Below are 12,849 nucleotides of genomic sequence, written 5' to 3' on the forward strand. Positions count from 1 at the left end.
TGACAGGTGCAGTTGTGTGTATGCATGTTCTATGACAGGTGCAGTTGTGTGTATGCATGTTCTATGACAGGTGCAGTTGTGTGTATGCATGTTCTATGACAGGTGCAGTTGTGTGTATGCATGTTCTATGACAGGTGCAGTTGTGTGTATGAATGTTCTATGACAGGTGCAGTTGTGTGTATGAATGTTCTATGACAGGTGCAGTTGTGTGTATGCATGTTCTATGACAGGTGCAGTTGTGTGTATGCATGTTCTATGACAGGTGCAGTTGTGTGTATGAATGTTCTATGACAGGTGCAGTTGTGTGTATGCATGTTCTATGACAGGTGCAGTTGTGTGTATGCATGTTCTATGACAGGTGCAGTTGTGTGTATGCATGTTCTATGACAGGTGCAGTTGTGTGTATGCATGTTCTATGACAGGTGCAGTTGTGTGTATGCATGTTCTATGACAGGTGCAGTTGTGTGTATGCATGTTCTATGACAGGTGCAGTTATGTGTATGCATGTTCTATGACAGGTGCAGTTGTGTGTATGCATGTTCTATGACAGGTGCAGTTGTGTGTATGCATGTTCTATGACAGGTGCAGTTGTGTGTATGCATGTTCTATGACAGGTGCAGTTGTGTGTATGCATGTTCTATGACAGGTGCAGTTGTGTGTATGAATGTTCTATGACAGGTGCAGTTGTGTGTATGCATGTTCTATGACAGGTGCAGTTGTGTGTATGCATGTTCTATGACAGGTGCAGTTATGTGTATGCATGTTCTATGACAGGTGCAGTTGTGTGTATGCATGTTCTATGACAGGTGCAGTTGTGTGTATGCATGTTCTATGACAGGTGCAGTTGTGTGTATGCATGTTCTATGACAGGTGCAGTTGTGTGTATGCATGTTCTATGACAGGTGCAGTTGTGTGTATGCATGTTCTATGACAGGTGCAGTTGTGTGTATGCATGTTCTATGACAGGTGCAGTTATGTGTATGCATGTTCTATGACAGGTGCAGTTGTGTGTATGCATGTTCTATGACAGGTGCAGTTGTGTGTATGCATGTTCTATGACAGGTGCAGTTGTGTGTATGCATGTTCTATGACAGGTGCAGTTGTGTGTATGCATGTTCTATGACAGGTGCAGTTGTGTGTATGAATGTTCTATGACAGGTGCAGTTGTGTGTATGCATGTTCTATGACAGGTGCAGTTGTGTGTATGCATGTTCTATGACAGGTGCAGTTATGTGTATGCATGTTCTATGACAGGTGCAGTTGTGTGTATGCATGTTCTATGACAGGTGCAGTTGTGTGTATGCATGTTCTATGACAGGTGCAGTTGTGTGTATGCATGTTCTATGACAGGTGCAGTTGTGTGTATGCATGTTCTATGACAGGTGCAGTTGTGTGTATGCATGTTCTATGACAGGTGCAGTTGTGTGTATGCATGTTCTATGACAGGTGCAGTGCCTCTTGGCCAGATTTGTAATAGTAAAATAATGATATAATAAGAACATGCACTTTCCCTCTGAGTGGGATTGCTTCTCCACAGATCTGACTTGGCTTGGATATAGATATGTGCAATGCCATAGTGTGTTACATTCCAAGCAAAGCAAAAATATCTCCATGGAGACAGGAAAAGTTGCACAGTGCACCTTTAAATACGTCAGTGTTGAGTCTTTATCCACAGCTTTGTTCTGAACACACATTTCTCAACTCTTACTCTTTAGCTTTTTGAATGAGAGAGCATATTATAAAATAGTAAAGCCTCAAAAGAGGTGACATGCCATTATAGGCATTCATTACTGTTTAAATATTTTGCAAACCCTGTGAAGAAATATTGTACCTTTTAAAATAGTCTTCCTTTAGCTTTATCAGTGAGCCTCAGAGTATTAGCCCCAGACACACATACACACACTCAGCCATTTCAGGACACTTTCTGTTTAATGTTATTTAGAAACAGCTTTTTGAGTCTGGCAACGTTTGATAATCACACACAAACCAATGAGAGTTGCACAAAGGGATACAAAAAAAGAACTGAATAAAGGTACACATTGGGCTGTTTTCTGGGGTAACGAGGTTGGCAGGAAATAATGGATAGAAAAATAACAGGATGCGGAGGTTATGGTGCTGTTAACTGCTTGTCTGGAACGAAATGTGAAAAAGACTGAAAAATGGATAGTCGTCCTTATAAATAAAAAATAGCACGCTCCCTTGTGTTTTCCGGAGACCGAGTCAGTCCTCTATATTTGTCTCCACATTTTATTTTTGTTGTTTTTGTGCTTAATTTTCTACAAAAGTAATCCTCACAGAAACGAACAGACACAGTTTTACATCACCTCAGCAGCACAGACACGGGGCACCAGTAGGGGGCGTCGGTCCTACCGGTCCGGCTTGTCGTTAAGATAAGATACACAGAGAAAAGACCCCATTGAAATGTATAGGCCAGTGGATCATATATCATAGTTGTGCTTCTGTTGTATCCGATTGCATACCAGGGTAGCTTATTCAAAATAGAAATCTGTAACACGGGAGACCGTGATGAGTATTTGTGGTACTTTGGGTACAAGTCTTTATTAAAAGCTCTTGATCTTGGTGGTAAAAATAGGAATGACTGTGTGTGTGATCAAGCACACGTCCAATTCCACGAGAAAAAAAAGATCCCTTCCGGATGTACGGAACGATTTTCGCTCGCTCATCGAACGATAGCAGCAGCTGAATCGTCCAATCAGAGCTTACGGATCGGAAAGTCCATCTGGTTTGGAGTTCAGGCCCAGAGGAAACGACAATAAAGTCCATCAATGTGCCTCTGCAGGGCTTTAGTGTTCAAAGTCCTGATAAGTCCTGATGTCGCTTCTCTAATCCCAGCCCAATATGGGAGGAGTCAGCCAGTTTTGCATCCAATAGGTTTACACAATAACATACAAATACACAATTGCCACCATCTTTTTTTTTTTTTTTTAATTTAACTAAACATGAACAGTTTGTTTTTGAGATGACTTGAACTTCAAGCTCTAATGTTTGTGTTGACTAATGTTAAAAAGTACCATTTCTGACCAGGGTCTCTTACAACTGAATTTGACCTAGTTAGTATGTGCTCTTCTAATGGTAAGTACATTGTTGGCTAAGACTTTAAAGGCAGCATAGAACATTTTCCTGCTTTGACTTGGAACAGTGTAAAATTAGACACAATTAATAATCACATTTTTATCACGTCAGATGTTTATTCCATTTTCTGAGTTCTGCTTTATATCAAGGCAAACTAGAAAATGTCAATGCTTTGGAAAATATGTTGGATAGATTTAATATTTATGTTAGCAAACAATGTTGTATTCTGATCGATCTGAGTGCATTCCACAATTGTATTACCCATGACAGCTTTATGTCTGTTGTATGTTTTAATATTGTAGTGAGGATGTGTTTTGTTTCCACTGACCTTTCCTTGTACAACATAAAAGTGCATATAAGTTATTGGACCTCTTATTTATGAACCTCCCCCTTGGACTCCATATATTCTCAGCTTGTTAGAGTTCTCCGTTTGGTCGGCAATGAGGCTGAAAAGTTTCCCCTCATTGGCCACCGATCAGGCTTCCTGTGGTTCCGCACGCTCATGGCTTCTGTGGCTTTAGTGGACACACATTTGTACAAACAGCGACAACAATATCACTCTTTCAACCAATTGCTTGTTTAGACTGTTAAAACAGGATTGGCTTGTTCAAATTGCGATAAGCAAGGATGGCTTATAGATCAAAATAAAGCAGAGAGCAGACGTGTGAATTGACTGGATTCATGGGAAATTTTACAGCGTACAGAAGTGACAGGTGCCGCCAGCCCTAACGTTAAATGCATTAACAAAGACGACAATGAGACAATTAAGTGGAAGTAAAACATGTCAATGAACCTGTTATTTCTACTTAAACTCTGAGTCAGTGGAGGCAGCAATCTTCCGACATGAAAAGAATGAATGAGTGTTTGTCTCAGTGATAGAGAAACAGAAGGGTAAAACATAGAGTTTGCCTCTGTTCACATCTCTTATGGTATAGAATGAGTCATTGGCTTGTTAGTTAATGTGGCTGTACACGTTAAGATTACATTGATTCACTGAAGTAACATCTGCCACAGAGAGGTTTCCTGTCATTGTCATGGTGACATCATCAAACATCAGGTGAGCAGTGGTCCCTGACTTCCACATGTTGATTATGACTCAGTAAATCCCTGTTGGTACAACGGGAGCGTCAACAGAAGGTTTAGAACGTCTTTATACAGAGTCCATTGTGCACATGTCTGAGGAGAGTCGAGGCTTTCAGTTGCAGACAAACCAGCTCCTCAGTGAAAGACCACGGAGAGGAGAGACAGCAGCAGGGCCAGGGACAGAGCTGGGATGGGCGGCGCCTGGTTATTGAATCTCTGGACCCCACTGGGGGGGCCCATTGAAGTCCTGGGGATACACTTGTTCTTCCTGCGTCCTGAAGGAGACAAGTCGTATTTGCCTCCGTCTGGAGTGTAGTCTTTGTCATCTCTGAGGATCTGCACCTCGTTCAGGCCCCCCTTTGCCTTGCGGCCCCGGCGCGTACAGTTTCTGCGGGCCCCCTTAGGTGGCCGGGGCAGGGGCGAGGGGGAGGGGAGGCTGTACTGGTCGCCGTGTGGCAGGTAGGGCCGCTGGTGGTGGTTATGGTGGTTTCTGTGACGATTCAGATGGTTGAGGGACTCGCCCTGATCCAGATCACGTTCCGGTACATGAGGTTGTCCCTCCCCAGAAGAGCAGGAGGGCAGCTGCTCTTTCTTCAGGCTCTTCAGGTCTCTCCCCTGCAGCTCTGGAGGAGAGGTGCACAGCAGCTCTGAGGTGGAGCCCCTGAAGCGCCGCAGCCAGTCCCACAAAGACAGGGCCTTGCAATCGCATTCCCAAGGGTTGTCATTGAGGCGCAGGTACTCGAGTGCCGGCAGCAGAGTCATGCTCGACCCAGACAGCTCTGTCAGGGAGTTATTGAAGAGGAACAGGGTGGTAAGGCGGCGCAGGTCGTGGAAGGCCTGACGATCGATCCACTGAATCTTGTTTTGGTGCAGTAGCAGCCGGTCCAAAACGCCCAGCCCCCGGAATGTGTTCTGTCTGAGGCTCCACAGACGGTTCCCGTGAAGGAACAGGTGACTCAGGTTCAGCAGGTCAATGAACAGGTCGTCTTCCAAGAACTCCAGCTGGTTGTCCTGTGAGAAAGAGATTGGGGGTCAAGATCTAAAGGCAAAAACACAAACATGTTCATATCCCTAATATGATCATTTAATGGTGTCTATGAATTATCTCCCCACGTTCCTTTCAGGTTTGCCTTGGCAGAATCAGTGCATTGAGTGCTTTTTGTGCTCATTTTAGGTCATAGCAGTTCAGTGTATTTGGTGACATTTAGTTGACTTCATAATTGCTGAAAAACATAGCTGTTGTTCTAATGAAAAAAAACTAAACAAAAAAACAGATATCTGACTTGCCAGGTGGCGGCTGTTTCCATGAAAAGGCTGCTAATTGCAATACACATTTGACTCTACATTCTGAGGTAAAGCATTTCTTTGAGACAATACAGCCTTGTTTTTCATTATACCCATATTCATATTGTTTCATTTCTTGGACCTCGGCCACAACCATTAACCAAAGAGGATTGCTTTTCACTCATCTCCACACTCATTTCCATTGTCTTATTAGGCATTCAACAGTACTTTAGTCTGTTTAATATTGAGATGGAGGGGTTTTAGTGTTGTCTGACGTAATACCTACAAATAATAGTATCTTGTACAGAATACCATCATTTAATGCTCTGACCTTTATCCCACTTGGTGCATTTTCAAACAATGAAATGCATATGAGAATACGCTTTTGGCCAGATAAAGCTAATGTGATTATTGTAACTATATCTTGAATACTAACATGATTTCCCATAGTGCCGAGCGGCAGTGGTTAACCACAGCCCTCCTTTTAGCGGTGCATTTCCCTGCACATGGGGCTGAGCAGCTGAATTTGATCAGTCTCTGATTCGTAGGCAGTAAGTGCTGACAGCGGCTGATGGACAGATTATGGCTTAATGCGATTGTGGCTACAGTGGAGTGGAGATAAAGAGGTTGGTTATCTGTGTACTATACCTGCAAATACAGATACTGAAGATTATGGAGGGCTGTGAAAATCCCCTGGGGCAGAGTGATCAGGCCGCAGTGGTAGAGATGCAGAGCGTGAAGCCTCCCCAGCCCCATGAACGTGTCCGCTGCCAGGGCCTTGAGGTGCCGATTGTCCCCAAGATCGAGCTCTTCCAGCCGGTCGAACCCATGGAAGGTGGACGGCTGGATGTAGGAGATGTTATTGGAGTAGAGCCATAGCATGGTGGTGGTCGGCGAGAAGTGTCCGCGGAGGAGTCGCTGAATCTTGTTGTTCTGGAGGAAGACACGCTCGCTTTGCGCGGGGATGCCTTCAGGGACAGCGTGGAAGTTGTGTGCCTGGCAGGACACGGTGCTCGGAGAGGTGTAGCAGATGCAGTCTTTGGGACAAGGCATAGACAGGTCCAAACCACAGAGAACCAACAGTAGCTCCACCCCGCCATAACCTGCAACACAAGAAGCAGGGAGGGATGAATAATCAAATTCAGACTGGCGGCTTTTATCAGACTTCATCTTGAATCAAACAGTCATTGCTCTCAGTTTACAAGGACAACAAAAGGCAGCGTTCCAGTGCCAGTGCAGCCAAATAATGCCACTGACAACATCTAACTCCCAAACAGTCTCCCCATTTAACCTTTTCAACAAAACAATGGCCTAATAGAAAAAGTACCAGCCTGTCAAATTATTTTAACACTGCAGTTCAGGATGCAATTGTTTAAAATGTTAAAACGATCGAATAAAAATGTATTAAAACATCTCTTCAGTCACAAAGTGCGTTGGTACATTGATCCACTTCCTTCAACAGCTGTTTCCATTTATCAGTGCTTGGGACCGGCACAAACAGATACATAGTTAAATAGTGTTACACAACATTTTTACAATGACCTTGTGTTAAAATCATAGTCTATATTGATTTCAAACTAGGTGTAAACTGTTTTTGTTATCTGACAATACCCGACGCTGCATTATTGATGTTTTCTCATTCCTCTGCTGGTTAATGTCAGCGCATACAGCCCTTTTTTGTAAAGAGCTCCTCTCCACGAGACACACACGCATACATATTTGAAATAGCTTGTTCACACTAGAAATGATTGTCACAGAGAAATGCACATTTTTATTGATGTCTTTTATTGGCCCTATTTTGACAACACAATGTGCGCTCACCACATCATATCACCCGCCGCACAGCTGCATTATATTCTTTGGTTATCCTCGGATTGCGACAGAAAATCAATGGTTCCTCCTGCTTACAAGCACACGCCACCTGTGATACATGACCCACAAAAACAACCTGTGTGGCAAAGTTGAAGTGACAGGTACTGCATATATAAACATGCAGCAAAACACTCATGCAATTATTTTATATATATTTTATATATATATTTTATATATATATATATATATATATATATATATATATATATATATATATATATATATATATATATATATATATATATATATATATATATATATATATATATATATCTGACCCAGTTGTTTAGCTATTAGAATTAAGCCTTTGCTTCAACCCCTTTCACATCAACTTTATATAAATGGTTCAATTGGTAATCTGCTTATTTGCATTCCCATTATAATGTTATGGCTTTTGGGCATGTATTGTAAGTGCGTCATTGATGGTGACAGATGTGATAGACAGATGTCACACTGACCGCTGCAGTGATGTGGATGGACAGCCTATCCTAGGACAACAATGCAGGACATAGACTCATTACCCCTGCGCCTGTGTGTCGGCTTGTACAACCATAACCATACAGGTAAACAAAGGATGTATTTATGACCATATGTGGAGCTTCCTGTGAGAGCGCCTTGAAGAAGAGTAGTCTGACCTTTTCAAAAGAGCAGAGAAAAGTGCACGGCAACCAACTTTTATTACTCCCCGAACTGTAGAAACAACAAATCAATGATGGGTAAACGTGTTTAACAATTAGTCTGGAAGCATTTGCTAAATTATAATGACTTTGTGCAAATGTTGCAGCTTGTCAAGTGGCAGGGAAAAGCTAGAATCCACTGAGCTGTTTCTGCTACAGAGAAATACATGCTATTCTCCAGTTAGTATGTTGAACTAAGTGATATTGTATTTCCACTGGGATGAGCTTAAGGGCTTCACAACACACAATGGAAGTGGTATGAATGCATTATTTAAATGCCTTGTCTAGACACAGCAGAATTTAATCTTGAAGTTCATAGGTTGAAGACAGTTGATATTTTCAAAACAACAAATGCATTTATATAAAACAAATGACATCCACCAACTTGTCTATGTGCCTTTTTTATTAGTTATTTCTAAATATTGTTTTACTGTTTTTACTGCTAAATTATGGAACAGGATTTCATACATTTACAGATTTTGGGGCATTTGGGCATTTCATAGACTACAAAATAGTCAAAGACAATTTCCAAGCTGTAAGAGTGTTGTAAAGTAATCCAAAATGATCTTTTGTCCAGGTTTGATTCTATTGAAAGTCTACAATTAAAAAAACAACAAGCTGTTCTTTAAAAGCAGGTCAGCAGTAGTTTAATTTCATCAATGGCAAAAAATAATAAATACAACATCTTTAAATGATGTAGACACAGAAAAAACGTGTAATAATTAAAGGCTTTACTATTCTAAAGCAATTATTGGCTGAAACCCACAAATTCAATTTCCTCAAAAAAGGATACATTTTTCAGTCTTTTCTGCTTAAAATAATGCCAGGTCACTGCCCTCTTTTGTGTAATCCCACTGTTTGGGCGCGTGCCATGTGAAAGGTCATTCCACTATAAACTGCTTTTCAGATTCTGGTGGTATCAAACAAATGATTTCTTTCCTTTCCTTGTATCTGTCCATCTGCTTTAGCCTTTGCTTAAAGCTTGTGCAACACGGTTCAGAAAACTCTTCCACGGTGCTATCTTGTGTGCTCCACCCGTTGAGCCTGTTAATTAGGTAAAGATGTGCTTGCTAACGGCGGCTGCCCTCTCATCGCAACATATGGGCCTATGATACAGTCCAAGTATAGTTTGTGGCAATTGAAAACAGCGCTTGTTTCCATGGTGTCGAAGCCACAAACCATAACCTGCTCTATTGACGTGACGAGGCAATTATTTCACATACATTTAATTAATTCATGAATTAATAATTTGTGGTAAACTGAGGGCAAGTTAGTTGTAGTCTGGTTTCATGTGACATCACAGCACCACAACACAACACACAACGATCTATAATCCTGATATTTTACAACTGAGTTCAAAATGATATGGTGGAATTACAGATTGCAGATTTGTTGATCTGGTTTATGGTCTGTTAGAGAAAGAATCCTTGTTTGGTCACACGTTGAGAATAGGTTTGACTCTGTAACCGGGTTCAGCTTACACTGAGCAGGCTATACCATGCACCTATGTCAAAAGGTCACATTCTTACGCTATTCTGATCAACTGTGCGGCTTAAAACTATAAATACAGGTCTCTGTGTAACAATTTTCATCTCTGTACATCAACCTATGAAGTTGGCTCCTGGCACAAGTAAAAAAGCTTCCTGGCTCTACTTCAGTGACATTGAGATTGATTGAGATATTTTTTCCCCAATAATTACAGAAAGGTAATTGTTGACAATTTGAAAAGATTTTAAGACAAAGGATTGAGTTTGCTTTTTGTTTGTAAATTTGAACATTTGTAAAGTTTGGATATTTCTTTCAAAAACAGTGAATCTGCAAAAAGAGATCTGAAATTTATGAACCTATTTCTAGGTAGATTAGGTTGTTCTGTTGTAGTTCCTCTGAAATCAATGTGAATCTTACGAGCCCCCTTTGAAACGAAAAGACCAATGACCAAAAATATAAACAACCTCAACACAACACTCAACAATGACTATTTACCTAGTATTTACCCAGTAGTACCTCCGTCCGTCTGTACTACTGAAGTGCAGAAGTGATATTGCTTCCAGCTTTAGTTTACCTTGTCTGGTGCGTCCATATTGTCTGTTTATGCCCACAGTCTGTTCTGTCTTTCCATCTCATTTTAACCAAATGTTTACACGTCTGCTTCATAAAAAATGATGCCAAAGACAAAGTCGACAACACCACTTCAAAATTGTACTCTCACTACACACTATAGATCCCCTTGTCAAGGTTAGAAATCACCAATTTATATCAGGCATCTGTTTGGGGAAACAAGAACATCGTATGTCTTTTTTCTTACAATGTAATACTAATAATAATGAAACACTATGAAATTTAAATCTAAACTTCTGCCCACACAAGGTTTAATCTGTGAACTGTAATATTGTCTTAGGTCGCCTCCACATAACAAATTGAAGCGAACTCAGTTAGTTTGGGGACCAAAGTTGTAACACTGTATGTTTCAATGAGCTGCTCCGGTTCACATTCACAAGACACTTTTATCAAACGAACCAAAATGTCCATAAAGACGCTTTTCCTCCCTCGCCTGTAGAGGCGCTGTGTGCAATATCAGGCAAAGTGATGACAAGGAAAAGTGAGGAGATCTGCCTGATCTGTGTCACATAAAGTTGGAGAAGGACTTTAGCTCTGTTTGGATTAATTCTTTGGCTTGGAGGAGACGTGGAGGAGCAGCGGCTCTACTCCGAGCTCCTCCCATGTGACTGAGCTCCTGAACCCATCGAAGGGAGCGCCCAGCCACACGGCGGAGGAAACTCATTTCAACCGCTTGTATCCGTGATCTTGTCCTTTCGGTCATTACCCAAAGCTCATGACCATAGGTGAGGGTAGGAACGTAGATTGACCGGTAAATTGAGAGCTTTGTTCCATTCCGCATTATAACATTTCATCACTGGAAACGGTGAAATATTTTTGCGTAGTCATCAGTAATTACAATTAAATAAGTCTATGACCTGCTCCTATTACTTTCACGTCTTTCTCCCCTCACACAGGAGTTTGCTTTGATCCTGAGCATTACAGACGAATTATGCCAGAGTTCAATTCAATCGAACCGACCTTTTCAACCAGACCAGAGTTACTTACTTACTTAGAGTCTTTGGTCTGGACCAGAGTTCAATCGCAGGTTGACAATTACCCAAACAAACCGAACCAGCCAGCCAAATGCATCCTGATTCGAATCAAAAGTGTTGTACGAATGCACAGTCAATGTACATGAATCTAGGTTAATATTACGGTGCAGGTTTTTACTCCGCATTAATGACAAGCTTTCTTCATCAACATCTCATTACTGGCTTTAGAATCCATTTTCCTCCCTCAGTGCAACTCAGCATAAACCAGGATTTACCAGTGTAAGCTTTGGCCTCGCTGAGCTCTGAAGCAGCTCAGCCCTGAATACATAAATAGACAACTAATTGCAAATCAGCAATTAGCCGAGGCATCAAGCTGGCAGCAAGCCAAGCCCTAAACCTGTTCAACTTCCAGGAAGGAACACCCTACTGTGTCAAACCTGCTCCTCCACGGAGACTTCATGGCTCACTTCCACTGACACTGCTATTAAAAGAAAAAATACAAATGGTAGGGAGCTTCCTTTTGGCCAATTTGGAACTTGTCCAGTGCAAGTGCTAGCCGGAGCTCATTTCATTTAAACTTTGGAGATTTGTGCTCAATTCATGGGGCACAAGTAGGTGGTTTTCATTGAGAATTGATAGGAGATCACGTTTGCCCTTGTTAGCGTTGTAAACAAATGAGGCTAACTTAAGATAATAGTTTTATAGTTGCAATGGTGTTTCCAAGCACCGAGGAAGTCAAATACTGTGGCATGCGCATAATGTCTAGGACCAGATTAAAGTCACGTGCCAGTTCACCCCAGAAGTATTTTGTATGTTCAGACCAAGACAATTTGATGGATATTGCTTCCGCGCATGGCTCAAACCAGGGGAAAACTGTTACTATTGTGGCACATTTGTATGATATTATGTTTGAACAAATGCCTCCACGTAATGAAAAATAACCACACTCACAAACAAAACTGCAGACAATCACACAATTGTATTTTAATGACCTCCATCAACTATCCCGCGTGTTGAGTGATGTTTAGCCGCCCTCTCATAATCAACATGCCCGATGGGGTCCCTTTGTCCTTCGGGGACAATACACGTGTGGCTTCAGTCCTCAATTCGTAATTGTCAATTTTCAGGGAGACCAGCGTTTTTAATCAACTCTTCCCTTCTACCAATCGCTGTAGTACGGTCTTTGCGTCCCATTCCCGTTGGTTGTTTGTCTAAATTCTCATCTTAGCTTCCCCCAGTTAGATATTTGCTGAAGGCTTCATTAGGCACAGCCAGGGTTCAATTACGAGAGCGCACTCCCTCCTTTGTCTTTTCTCTAGTGACCGTCTTCACAGAGAAAAGAAACAGAAGAAAACAACGCAAATTGTTATCTCACGGTAGTGCGGGTATTACCTGTGGCACATCTGCAACTTCAGTGTTTTTAGATCATTTTGTTAAAGGCAGATTGCATGATTTCATAGAAATAGAAAATTAAAAATTTACTTCAGAACATTCTTCATGGAGATACATATTTTTATTACATAAGTACATTGTAGGCTAAGACTTTAAAGGCAGCATAGAACATTACATACTGTGGAATATTATAGCCAAAGGAACTACAGCTCCATGGAAACAAGCAGGAAGAGGCTCCTACAGGCCTCATACAGGATAACAGTTTTTTATACATTATTAATGCAATTAATTTATATTTTGTGTTACTACGAGTAAGTACTATAGTGTTATCAATGTCCTCCCACTTATGAAAGAGG

General features: G+C 41.4%; 1 protein-coding gene across 1 annotated transcript in view; it reads right to left on the reverse strand.

The window, feature by feature from the left end:
- Window positions 1–3,091: 3,091 nt before the first annotated feature.
- Window positions 3,092–12,849, reverse strand: part of rtn4rl1a (reticulon 4 receptor-like 1a) — a 137,289-nt gene continuing 127,531 nt past the window's right edge. Inside the window, exons 2-3 of the mRNA XM_072445810.1 lie at window positions 6,109–6,563; window positions 3,092–5,187 (exon numbers count right to left, since the gene is read on the reverse strand). Of these exons, the coding sequence (XP_072301911.1) occupies window positions 4,312–5,187; window positions 6,109–6,563 (1,331 nt within the window). The 3' untranslated portion in view covers window positions 3,092–4,311. The remainder of the gene's footprint in view (window positions 5,188–6,108; window positions 6,564–12,849) is intronic.

The sequence above is a fragment of the Eucyclogobius newberryi genome, unplaced genomic scaffold (assembly GCF_026437365.1).
Source record: "Eucyclogobius newberryi isolate DKJ021-1_F unplaced genomic scaffold, fEucNew1.0.hap1 SCAF_15, whole genome shotgun sequence".
In the NCBI taxonomy this organism is placed as follows: Eukaryota; Metazoa; Chordata; class Actinopteri; order Gobiiformes; family Gobiidae; genus Eucyclogobius; species Eucyclogobius newberryi.